The sequence below is a fragment of the Aulostomus chinensis genome, chromosome 7, assembly GCF_037954235.1.
Source record: "Aulostomus chinensis isolate RoL2024-O1b breed Wild chromosome 7, RoL_Achi_v1.0, whole genome shotgun sequence".
Classification (NCBI taxonomy): domain Eukaryota; kingdom Metazoa; phylum Chordata; class Actinopteri; order Syngnathiformes; family Aulostomidae; genus Aulostomus; species Aulostomus chinensis.
The window spans coordinates 22481424-22494851 of record NC_141326.1 but is presented as its reverse complement, the minus strand read 5'-3'; the positions used below and the strand labels follow the sequence as shown (position 1 = coordinate 22494851).

Here is a 13428-nt window from a genome sequence, read left to right as displayed (position 1 = left end):
TGTGAAGCTGCATGCATCATCATGTCATGAAGAGTGCAACACGGAGCTCACATCAATGTCCACCTCTTCTGGCAGGCATGTGTAGGCATGTTCTCTGTAGTCTTCTGGACTCAGCTGTGAAAGAAGACAGAAACATTAGACGGAGACACCATAAGTGAACATACACATTAGAATCTGGAGATCTAATGCAGTGTCATTATAACGCTCTCTCATTGAGCCACAGAACTTTTGTCCTTGGGTAGAAACTCATATTTCCTATAATCAGACAATCCAAGTTAGCAAACCAACAGTGGGAGGGCAGCCAGCCTAAACACAGTTCTTTCTCCAAAGATCCCTCGTCTTTCATGACCCGCAGTCCTTTTTCCTCCATCCACAAAACACAGTGGTTTTATTAAAAATTCAAAGGGAAGACATGTAAAACAATCTTGCTTACTGCACTGGAGAGTTAGCTCATCGGCTGTTTTGCTCTCCAGCACAGACCCTGCAGCTAATAGGTCCAAGGAATGTGCCTTTCTGGTAGCTGCGGTCAACTGAGTGTTTTGTTTAGCCAAAGTGCAATAGGTTTTAACATACATTACCAAATACAACACAGGAAAAATTGTAAAGAGGTGTGTAGTTACTGTAACCATGAAGCAATGACAGGTAAATGAAACCCGAAAGACTGCTCCAGCACGATCTCAGACTACACTGTGGTTATTTCCAGACTATTTCAGAGTACAGCCTAAACTAGTTGGTGTTTTTATACACTTTGATACATTTAGCAAAGAAAAAGGAAAACCTCTTTTCAGTTACTATTCATACCACTCTACTTCTTTTAAGCTCCAAAAAAGCTGCACTGCTCAATCGTGTCACATTATTTGAACTGCATTGGATCCCATTTCTCCAGAAAATTCATTCATTCATCACATTCATCCACTATGCCCAATGTTTCAAAAACAAATAAATAAATACCAGGGTAGACCATACCTGTTTGACACCATCGTTTGTTTGGTCTTTGTACTCACATTTGATTTGAAATGACAAAGAGCCATAATGTCAAATCTTCATCTATATTTGGTGACATGTATTGAATTGCAAAGGTGAGGATGTGTATGTCTAAAGTGGACTACATGCCTTTGTTCCCACCCTGATACAGTTTCATTTCAAATCCAATGTGCCGGCTGACACAGTCGAAAAACATTAAAAACAAGAGAGACTGGTTTACATGGATGGTAATAATTCAACTATTGACACGATGCTACATAAATAATATTTTGGTTAATATTCCATTCATATTCCTCTGTATGTGTGACAGAGCATCTAATAAAAAGTCTAATAAAGTACATCTAGAGTCTGAAGATGCTTTCCAGTGTATGCCTAAGTTCTACATTCAAGTTTCCGTCCAGAATTCGACCTCAAACCTGCAGCTTCCATGGTATATTCTGAATGTTTGTTGACAATTATGCAAATAACTGTGCGAAGAGCCAGAGCTGGAGCTGAATCACGAAGCAGTCTGACTTCCGTACTTGTCACAAAAGGGTGCAAAAACACCAGACTTTATCTTGCTATAAATGTAACTCTGCTTGGAATTCTCCGTGCCATCATTAATGCTTACTCATGACCTTAATTCAGGTTAAGGTCCAGAGAAATCCCTGTTTACATGGCAGTCTGTTATCCAGCATACTGTCTTAATTTGATTAATTATGGAATATTGCCATCCATGTAAAAATAGCCACTGTCTAAATGTTTCTAAACAAAACTTCCACATACACATTTGTGTTTTTTCCAGACATACTATTTGTAAAAGCCTTTCTTTCCTTGGTTGAACCACACAGTACAGTTAAAGCAGGTAGGATCTGAGTACATTCCACACAGAACATGCAGACTCTCCCACGGCTGAGGGAGCTTCACTGTGGCGTTGTGTGGTGTGGACTAGGAGTTGCAGGGGGAAGAGGAAGACAGACTGCTGGCAGCTGAACAGGTGGGAATGCAGCTGTTGCTACGGTTATATGCTAATGAATGGGTGAAGGGGTGAGGGTGGGTGGGGGCATTCTTTCGCTGCATGTTTACACATCAAGAGGTAACAAGAAGAGTGGAAATGTGATGTCATCATCACACACTGTTCATCCTTTCATCGCAGAAAAAAAAAGGAGTGAGGGGGAAGCACGCGAAAGTCAAACTTGTTCACTTCAAAAACATACGACTTTCAGCCATCATAAATTTGCCCCCAGGTGATATTAAATGTATATTCAATTTCGCAGTGGCGCCTAGTCTACAAAAAATACAACAGCTATAATAATAATAATATGACAGTTGAAATTTTGGGAAAATGTACTTATTTGCTTGCTCTTTGGGAGTTAGATATGGAGATTAAGGCCACTCTTGCATGCATTCAAATTAAATAGCATACTTTTTTGTAAAATCCCCAACTGAAGAGCTTGTATTTTAGTATTTGAAATATCTGAAATGTTTAAACATGTCATTTTATCCTTAAATGAAATATATTGTATTTCCCTGCTCTAAGCTGCTAAAAAACATGTACACCAGTTATGAACAAAGAGCTGTGCATATCAACGCTCTAAAATTACCAATTTTATTTAGTAAAAAAAAACAAAAAACAACAAGAATAAACCAGACAAATAATACATATGATTGTTATTGAGGGAGGCCGCCATAAATAAATCAATGGATGGGAAATAGTAAGAGCGCCCCAACTGAGAAAAGGAGAGGGGATATTCAACTGCATTTTTATAGTAATAATTATTTTGCTTTTATTTTGAAGGATGTTTTTACAAATACTCACACAATTTTTTTTGTATTTTATTGTGTTACATTCAATAGGCATTAGTAATTTGTAACAAGATAAATTTGAGGTATTTTCGCCCATCTCAGCCAAATATGTTGCACTGCTTCTTTAAATGACACTTTAAAACATTTAAACTGTGTAAATATTTGACTGACTGGCAAAAGATAAATACAGCAGCATTGGCTGTGGCGAAGTGAATCTTAAATGGAGGATCGAGTTGGCCTGGATATCAGCTAAGAATCGTTAATGGTCCTGCTTACCAAATGCTTCATGGGAAAATCAATTTACTTTAATGTACTTAATTTACTCCACACAAAAAAATCCCTGCTGGCGTTAGATGAAGCATCCTTTTATTCCACTAAATGACAAAGTACTATGATAATGAACTGGACTGAGAAGTGACAAGTCTGGCAACACACAATTAAGTCACACCAATTAAAAGTCCACTTGCCAAGTCCAGGTGGCTCGTCTAATGAGTAGGAAAGTGTTCTATGCTTGGTTATGAAAACTTTTATTGGTTAATGCACCAGACAAAACCACATGAGTAAAGTCTACAGGGTATTCTGACTTTAATAATCTGAGTAAAGCCACAGCTTCAGCTACTTATTTTGGATACTCTCATAGCTAGATGGATGTTTTCTAAACAGCTGTATCCAGCCCCCACACACAAACCTGAGAGTGAAGAAGAGATTTAACAGAATATTGGAGCATACACTTCATACGTCTCTCTTACAAGTCATGCCCATGTTGGCATGACTTCTCATTCTAAGAGGAGAACAGTCAAAAGCAATGGATGGGTTGGTGCTGGCGATACAGACGATACAGGGAGACCAATCTCCAGATGCCATGAGGACTCAGACACCGAAGGAGGAGCATTGCAAAACAGACCAAAAAGAACAACAGCCACTAGTGAGGATGAGGCGGAGCAAAGCCAATTGGCTGGCCTTACTTGCTGGTAAAGTTGAGGCCTTGGGGCAGAGTTCTCAATCAAAGAGTGAGTCATGACGATTAAAGGGTCATTTTCCTTCATCTAGTCCAGTGTGGAGAGGAGCAATACAGTAAGAGTCAGTTTATAGCAGTGCTTCACTTCAGAGACAACACTGACAATGTTGTTGCACCTTGTTTGCTATCTCTCATGAAGCAGACTCAAACATGAGGATCCAGAGAAGACGGATGGATACAGCAACAAGAGATTCAGGATCAGGAAGACATTTAAGTGAAAGTGCACTTAATGGAAGAACAAAGCTCCTGCTAAACCTTGATGTCTTGCAGCAGAGATATACTGTATATTGTGTACAGGGGGTTCAAATTCATAAGTTCACTTTGGGTAAGGACCAAAAACATGTTCTTAGTAGTTTACATGTAAAATTCATACATTTTTCTATAATTATTTATCAATGCAGTATTGTGCATCTGTGTAGTACACAGTACACTGGAGACTGAAAATCACACTAATTATGCATTTAGCGTAATCTCTTTCATAAACATAATAGGGTCTTCGCCTGAAGTACCTTCAGGCTCAGGCCCTAATTACTGGAAGATCTATGAGGTAATTATGTGGTTAAGTACATGCCTGTCTTTATGTAGCGTAAATGGGGGAGACATCGCTGATACATAGTTCTTAACTATACTGTATAAACTGAGATCCAACCATTAGTAGAGGTCAAAGTTCAGCTAGTTTAAGATTATGAGCAAAAAGGCTTATTCAGGAATGGGCCGTGTGAACTAATCCACACTATAAATGTTGTCGTATGGTACTGGCCTATGCAATGTAGTAGAAATAAACATCAAATAAAGAAATGACAAGAAAGCAGTGCATCAAATGGGATTTAAAAGGATCTTTCAGCAGACAATGCTGGTCACTGGAATAATAACTACGCATTGAAGGAGTTTAGTTGATGACAAGATAAGACAGGGCCATGCAGCCATGCATTACCCCACCTGATTGTCCAAATACAAGAGTGTCCTTTGGAGATGATGGGTGAGAATGTCGTTCTAGCGCCAGCAGCACAAAGGAAAGAAAAGTCAACAGGAGAATAAGACGGTGAGAAGATGGACATCGAAGGAGAAGCATCAGTTTCTCACTCATATACACACAAACAGAATCATGACATGTATAGTTTTCCCAGAGGTAACTAGACAGACAGGAAAGCAGGGCTGGTAAAGGCGAGGAAAAAAAGGAAAATACCAGATGCGTTAGTTAACAAGGTGAATGCAGTTCTGGACATGAAAGAGTAAAACTCTATAATGGTCTAATGAACATGTGGATCATTGACTAAGAGGACTACAGAGACAAGCTGAGGATGAAACATTTCTTAACTACTTACAGCAGCTGTGTTTACCTACTGCAGCTTAAGCAGCTGGTACAATTAAATTGAAAACGGTGAGCAAAAACAGCACTCAAATGTTGACAAACACATCCCTCAAACCAACCATCTTAGGCCTTATTGACCTACATCAGCCAAATCTGTGGTCTGACGTCTTAGAGGAGACTTAAATTTTAAAATCCTGATTTAACAATTACGTATGCCAGTGGCCTAAACCTCCTTAAATAGTTACCCTTAAGCACCAATGGCTTTATTTTTCATTTCCTGCTAACATCTGTCTAAACTCTTTTGGGAAGTGAAATAACTCAATCAAGTGCTTACCCTGCTGAAATGGCCCTGATATTCTAAAAGTTTTTATGACATTTCATTACATTTTGAGAAAAGGTGAAGGCAAAGTCACTGATCCTAAAATATGATGGACAGTTTAAAGCCAAAGTAAAGTTATCTATGGAGAAAAAGCCTACTTTAGCACCTTTTCTCCCTACGTTATGATGAAAAGAATCCTCTGGATAGAGATGGATAACTGAAGTGGATAACAATGGCATTCACACCAAATGATAACACACACGCCTTCAGAATCTTTGAGGGCCTGACCTTTGGGTTGTCGCCATCCACGTTTAGTTGCATAAGCTGTGCTACAGTTTGCTCCCGGATACTGTTTAGCTCTGCCTGCTGCCGCCGCAGCTTTATCAGCAGCAGAGTCAGTTCCTCCGGCTGCAAAGGAGGGGAGGTGGTAGGACATATAGCCATAATGAAACGGGGACACACCGCAGGGGGGAGTGGGAAAGGAAAGGAGAGAACACACCAGGACAGGAGATGTATCAGGCTCCCAGTAGGTGAACAGTTGCTGTATCCAGGTGCTGAGTTTTCATGCAGCTCAGGACTATGAGATTACCCGAGGAGCAATCACTCTCAGCAGCATGCAAATTCCACACGTCCACTCAAGACAGAGGGAACAGGTTAGCATTCATTACAAAATCCAGTTTACACTTTCCCAGCTTCATGAGGACATCGCACTGTGTATAGCTTCGACATAAATTCCTGATCAGGCTTAAAGAGCTGTGAGTGACAGGGTTTTTAAGTCTGCATTGACGTGAAGCGAGTCGAAGGAGCTCCTCAAGTGAGCATACCCTAAATCCCACCACTTGGAGGAAACATCTGAGTTCTGCCTGAATCTGCTTCTTAAGATTCTGTCATAATGCTTTGTGGAAAGAAACGTCAGAAAGAGACAGTGGAAGAAAGGGAGGGTAGCATTTTCTAGTGAAATAGTCCAACTGAATTGGAATTAAGAAATATGTATAACCCAAGAAATTAACAGGTGGCGTATAACAGGAAGACATAACAGTGGCTCCACAGTAATGCAAACCTCGGTTATTATCGCAATACCTGAACGACTTACAGTTTTGCCTTGGAGAGACTGGGCAGTGATAGTCGGGACTGGGATTGTTGCAGGCATGGACCGTCTATCAGGTGGATAGGCATACTGCAAGACACAGAAAAGATTAACAAAACAACCTATCATTTACCCAAGGTTTGTTTTTGATATTCTCAAGTAAAAGGTAAAAAAATGGTGCTAAAGATAAATATGAAAATAATACAAATTCCACATTAAGGTTTCCCATGAAGTATGTTTATTTTATTCCGGATCTTCCATTATGTTTCAAAAGGGTGACTGCTTATGAAGATAAACGCTCCTATTAAAACTGTTGGCAACATCTTCTGTTTCTGCAAGATCTTTTATTTTTCTGAAATGTCAATTGCAACTCAACCTGAATTGACAGTCACTCGATATTAACACTGAATATAAGATATTGCATGAAATAAATGAGAACACGCTTTTTAGTCATTTACCATTTTGGTGTATTTCAACTGACCTTGTTGACTTGAAGCCTGTTCCGCCTGTCCAAACTCATGTCTCTTTGGTAGACAGGAGAAGACACCTCTGATCGGGCACTGTTCATGTTGTAGGGTCGCATTTGAGGGTAGCCACCATACATAGACAGGGAGCCGTGAGAGGGTGAGGGTGGGATGGAATGGTTTGGTGCAGCGTGCTCCGACAGGTTGATCATGGTTTTGGGACTAGCCATGTTGCCGTAGATCCCCGGCTGCCTGCTGTAAGCCTGCCTTTGCTGCCACTCGAATAACTGCCACATGGTATCGTCGCGCATGGAGCGGCGTTTGTCTACAAGGGAGGGGCCAAGGGCTTGATCGTACAGAGACGGCGACATGCTGCAGATGCTGTCCCGCTGTGCCATGCTATTTCTGGGCATACTGCGGTAGCCGTCACCATAATGAGGCATATAGGACACCCGATGGTTTGGCATGTTTCTAGGTAATGTCTGGTATGATGTGATGCTGTGGAGAGGGAACAAAAAACATTATTAGCATTTCCTTATTCCCTTGGTTCAGAAAGCACATGTTGAACGCTGTAGCAATAATTCAAAAATTAAATACGAATAACAGGATACTCATTTCAAATGTACTCTAAAACAAACCTTTTCTTTATATATATCTCACTAATACCTCTGACTATTTTATGAATGCAGTCGTTATTTCTGTCTGTTAATTCTATTTATATCCTCTACATGTCAAGGGTCATATTGAAGAAGTTCTTTATAGTGAAATAAAATGTTTTTTTAAATGAAGAAAAAAAAAAACACCCCACAATAACTTGCCAACAGACTTACTCACCAAAACAATGACATGTAATGGAAAAGAGCCACGCATATTTCATTTTGAACTACTTCCAAAAAAACTGCATATTCTAGTTCCCAACAGAGATCAAATCTGGACCCTACAATCCATCTGCCTTTACTGAGACAGAATAGAATGGAAACAGGTTTCAATGTGTCCTGTGACATCCTTCATGCTTATGATAAACAGTATCTCGTTACCATCTGGAACCACGGCAGTTCTGTTGCTGTTAAAAAGCAGTTTCCAACTCCAATTGTTACCCTGATTTAGTAACTAGAAGAATGTAATAGTCATATTTTCTTTTTGGCTTCTTCAGTCTTTCACATCTGCGTCCCTTGTTTTTGTACTTCGAATTCTTCTTGACCAGAACTGAGCGGCAACAATACAAGCCAACAGGTGTTTTATGCACATCAATTCAAATTACAGAGTCATACTCATTTGGAAGAGCAATGACAGCAGCGCCATTATTCAAATCAACAAGTTGGTATACTGTCCGAATCATGTTAAAACTGTTAGTATAACTAAGAATGCTGCACGATATTGCTTTACAAGGCTGCACTTCTACAGCGGGTTCAAAGTCAGTGCAGCTGGCATCAAGAGAGCCTCCTATTAAGACTTCCTGACAGATCTTGGCTGAAGCAGTCACTGGTCTGTAAAGCTCTGCAGCATTTTTTTGGAAAAAGCCATGGGACTGCATTGAAACTAAGCAGCATTCTGGAGGACATGAATGTGATGTCCAACAGAGACTGTTAAAAGAGTTGAGGGGAGAGAAAAGAGGGGAGTACATCCTTATCAGAGAGGACCAAGCTGCAGACACCACACAACACACACACACACACACACACACACACACACACACACACACACACACACACACAGCCAGAGAAAAACTTTTATCTCAAGCACAGAAAAATGGCATTCTCACAGCAGGGTCAATGACAGGCAGTATATCTGGCAAACTGCTTTGCTCAACTATTTATCCTGACTGTTTCCCTTCTCTGGTACACCCAGTGGAAGAACCGTGTGAATGTTCTGGTTTAAATGGCAGAGCTTTAGGAGAGAAATAGGACAAAGAAGCTTTAGAGTCTGCATATTTGCCATATGTGGGCACTCAGACCATGAAGCAAAATCTCTCCTCAGATCCATGTTTTTTGCTTACGCCACATTTAGCTAAGTTAACACTTTTCTGAGTCGAACTAGGACAAGAGTGGACTCTTGTGGAATAACCTCAAACAACTTTTGCTGGACACTGTGGATGAGTGTGTCAGCCAACTTGAATAAATTCCTCTATTGCAGCACACAATTTTTAAGCCATGTAACCAAATATTAATGCTCAAAATTTTGCAGAATCCTTATGATCAAACCAACCTCCGCGTGTCATCATCCTGGTTGCGCCCTCTTTGTGTGCGAACCCACTGCTCTAGCTGCTGCATAGAGCTGGTCCTACTCAGGGTCCGGTCCGGTTCATAGGATGGACTCCGCTGAGGAGGAACTCCAGTTCCCTCACTTGGATGCTCCTCACCAGCTCCATTAACCTGGGGGCTATGATGTGACCCGTCCATCTCAGTTGGAGTCCGCGGTGATGTGATTTTCACCGTGACGGCTGCTGCCTGGGCCGGCTGTAGTTTGATACTGTTGATCTTGGTGAGAGGACGATCACGCTCGGCACCATCCTTCTGGAAGCCGTAGCGCTCTGCGTCCCGCTGCTTCTTATCATCTTCTGGTGTGGTGGAGGTGACTGCCGCAGAACGCTCATGGTCAACCTCACGGTTGCGCTCATTATTCTGGATTTCAGGCTGTGTGAGTTGTGTCTTATGATTGGCCACATGATTGACCTCCTGTGGTCCACACTGCTCCACTTTTAGCCTATCCAACCTGATGAGTGTAGAGAAAAAGAGGAAGCACAAAGTCATATATTACCCCATGTTAGTCAAATAGGCTCACCTGCATGATGACCACAACATAATAACTCTGTTAGATGAGATAAACAGGTGCATCACAGTTCATCAGTAACCTGTTCTATCAAGTATGGGTGACAGATACTGCAGCTCTAACTCTTGGGGCACCTCTGAAACAAAGAGAAAGGGCAAAGGAAATGTGTGGAGGTACACAATGTTTCTTCCAGCTGCCAGAGGAGGCCAGGCGTGTAAAAGGAAATCAGATATCTCCAATAAAACACTTCCTCTGCCAAGGCATGTCTCAAAGGTGGTGCTCGGACCCCCATAATCCATTAACAGCTCCCTTTTGCCTTCCCTTTTGAAGACCTATCTAGAACTCTGTGATCCTTTGGGAGGGCTCGAGAGGTAATCAACACCAAAACTCCTTGGCCTTAGATGGACTCAAGGTCATGGCTTCAAAGTTGAGAAAATTCCCCCTAGCAGCATGGCTCACTGGGTTAGCAAAAAGAGGGCAGTGGGAAAGGCATTCCTTCAGAGTTTCCACTTGTCTCCTTTTAAATAGCAACTTTAGTCACATAATGTCTTCTCCAGCCCTCTGTGGTTCCACGAGCTCAGCAGAGCGCACAATTAGCCTGCATGAAAACTCTTACTCATACGTAGGACTAAGAATTTTGGATAAGAACACGAGAAAGTCTTGAGAGTTAGATTTAAGGTCACTGCCTGGTATACTGCTTCCTTTCAACACTATTCATCAGCAGTTAAATATAAAAAGATGTGATCAAATGTGACACTGACAATAAAATACGAGCCATTAGATTGAGCCAGAAACGGCTTTTAGTCTGGATTGATATTGGAATGTTGTTGAACTCTATAGCTTTATAGCAGCATCACACTTTAACAGTGCTATTCAGTGAATTTCAGGCTCTAGTACTCTGTGTAATTACAAAGCACTTAACCATTACATCTGTGCTCACCCATGTAAAGGAGGGCATTAGAGAGGCTGACTGCCAAATGAAGTTTAACACAGCTGGAAAAAAGGAGAGGAAAGAAAAACAAAAACTCTATCCTGATGACTCAGTGGTCCTGATCAGTCAGGGCAGCTGTGTCCAACATCCCTAGCAGCAAGTCTTCCAAGTGTACATATGCTGGATCCTGAGCATGTTACATTGCCATGAATAGAAATGTAACCAGGAATGCCAAATGCATGTGTTTGAACTGTGGCCAACAACTTAACCAGCTTAACGGAGTGATTTAAATGCACTTGCACACAGCACAAATGCTAAAATAGCAAAAAAAAAAGGTCAGGATGAAGAAATGCTCACCGTTCAAAAGCTTAATAACAGAACAGGTGTATACCTCTGCCAGGGTAATACGACATCATCAGATCCAGATTCATCCTTAATCTGACTGATTGCTCCTTATACTTCATTCATTTTAAGTTCTAATTCTTCTAAATTTTCTTAAAAAAAATTTTGATCCTCAAAATCCGCAATTTAAACCAGATCTGCAACAAACTGCAGTTTTTAAAAATTCTGTAATTTCATCTGCATTCCTGTCATTATGATATCACTGGTACTTTCCAAGAAATTGATTAAATTCTGCAAATGTTACAAAAAAAAAGTGATTAAAAAATCCTGGATCCATCCCTTTATTAAGATTTGCTCCAAAAACAAATGGGCTCTGTCTTGGCCCATGCCCCATCCTCCCACCAAGTATCCAAAAAATCACTTCCGTGGTTTTTGCGTAATCTCTTTAACAGTCAGACAAACAGCACTGAAACATTACCTACTTGGCGGAAATGATAAAGTCTACTCTCCACAAAAATGACATGAGTGTTGTTCTTACAAACCTTTTGACTGGCTCTGAGTGCACAAGTGCAGCATCTGTCATCACTTTCATCCAAGATTCCATGTCTTTGGCTGTGTCCGTGCAAAAGTAGTATGTGCGCATGTTGGGATGTGTTGCCTGTTTTCACAATGGACAGTGTCAGCGACACACAGACACAGATATCTGAAAGAGAGGAGATAAAGTGCTCTGTCAAGTGGGAATTTAAATACTTATACCCTGACAGATTAATCAAGGTTGTTAACTGTGTTAGAAAATAGTGTCTTATTAGGTGCTGAATGTCATTTATCTTGTAAAATAATAGTGAGACATGTTAGGTGATAGATTGTGGAATGGCTGTAGGCAATAGCACCATCCACATAAATCAAACCATGAGTCACCAGAGTTTCATGCATACTGTACCACTAGATCAGAGCAGTAATCCCAACAGTGTCCCATTAGAACTCACCATGCAGTGCATTGTATGGCAGTCACACTGCTCCATAGTTGCTCTGATCCCTCGCAGCGAACAGACCAACATATTGTTAAAGCCAGACACAGAGAGAAAAACAATGTTTAGTAATCAACCTCAATATCCTGTTTTCCACTTTCTGAGGAACAAAAATGTGCGGTCATTGACCCTATTACTTCAGAAAAATCCTGAAAACTAAGGGATTTTTATTTGTCTATTTTGGCCAAAATAACAGAAAATTAGAACGAAAAACAAGTAGTCAAAAAGTCACCCCATTCCTGTATGAATGACTGTAAATGTAAGAGGTCCATGTCCTGCTCTTGTGTTTCTCCCTTTTGCTCCTCTGTCTCTCCTTCACCATGAGTCTAACTTGGAAAAGAAGTGGGCTGTGTGGTTGGAGAGGCCTTGAGCAGACTCCTTGGTGTCTGTGTTTGGCTGTACTTGGCAGGACAACTTTGTTGTCTCTCAGGGTTTATGAAGGACCCACAATCAAGTGCTGTACACACCACTGTAAATATGCCTGTTGCCCTGTGATTTGGGGTTTCCTCGTTGGCTTATGAATATTTCAGCTAGCACATACATATGAGTGCTGGAAAGTGAGAGTTTCTTAGCAATAGTCGATTGCAATGCACATTTGAAAAGGAATTACATTAATCACTTTTAAATCAGTTTGTAGAGACATGTTTAAACACAAAGTAATCACAGTAGCGTTTCTTTCTAACGTCAGACAGGATGCTGGTGATCACATTTACCTTTTAGAAGATTGGTACATTCAAGTATTTTGCCTTTACTTTTTTGTTTATCAATGTTCTTCCCTGCGCTTCTATATTTACTATTTACTAAATGTAACTTTGACTGCAAACACACACTGACCTTGAAGGCATACTTTCTGTTAATATGATCATCCACAGACAGCATGGATATATGAAAACTTGGTAGAAGGATGCTGCCAAGTATCCCCTCCTCTTTCTCATCTGTGTGAATAAAAACATAACACATTTGGGGCTATTCTTCTTAGTCAACTTCAAGCTGTCCATGGCACAGAACAAATGCTACAAATTTGGAAACATAAAAGGCCACATAAATGTGGATGTGCATAGATTCAGCATCCTATGTAGCAAGTCTGCTCATTAAGTTGGCAGCAGTGGAGCACTCTCCACAGGGGGATGAGGTAGAGCCCAGAGCCCACAATCCAATACATACATTTGCTTGGCACGCCTGTGTATGTTCATCATCTGTGTTGCCTGGGGCTCTTCGTTTCAAGTCAAAAGACGTTTCTTAACTTATACTGGTTGCAACTGGGATGAATGGGACTGGTCATGAACGGTGATAGTTTGATGAATGAGTGGTCATTTAAGTCTCCTCTGCCTCGGGTAATTTAGAAGCAGCCCCATGGCTACCTTACAGCTATGCAAGACTTTGAATGAT

At 40.9% G+C, this 13428-nt stretch overlaps 1 protein-coding gene across 10 annotated transcripts in view; it reads right to left on the bottom strand.

The window, feature by feature from the left end:
- LOC147259095 (pleckstrin homology domain-containing family A member 5-like) overlaps window positions 1–13428 on the bottom strand; it is an 81746-nt gene that overhangs the window by 11495 nt on the left and 56823 nt on the right. For 3 of the 10 annotated variants that reach the window (XM_086209315.1, XM_086209316.1, XM_086209319.1), the window contains exons 8-16: window positions 12874–12974; window positions 11554–11669; window positions 9175–9681; window positions 6987–7467; window positions 6512–6595; window positions 5707–5826; window positions 4727–4780; window positions 3735–3815; window positions 52–114 (exon numbers count right to left, since the gene is read on the bottom strand). In XM_086209315.1, coding sequence (XP_086065441.1) covers window positions 52–114; window positions 3735–3815; window positions 4727–4780; window positions 5707–5826; window positions 6512–6595; window positions 6987–7467; window positions 9175–9681; window positions 11554–11669; window positions 12874–12974 — 1607 coding nt within the window. The other 7 variants (XM_086209317.1, XM_086209321.1, XM_086209322.1 and 4 more) reach the window with 5 other exon arrangements.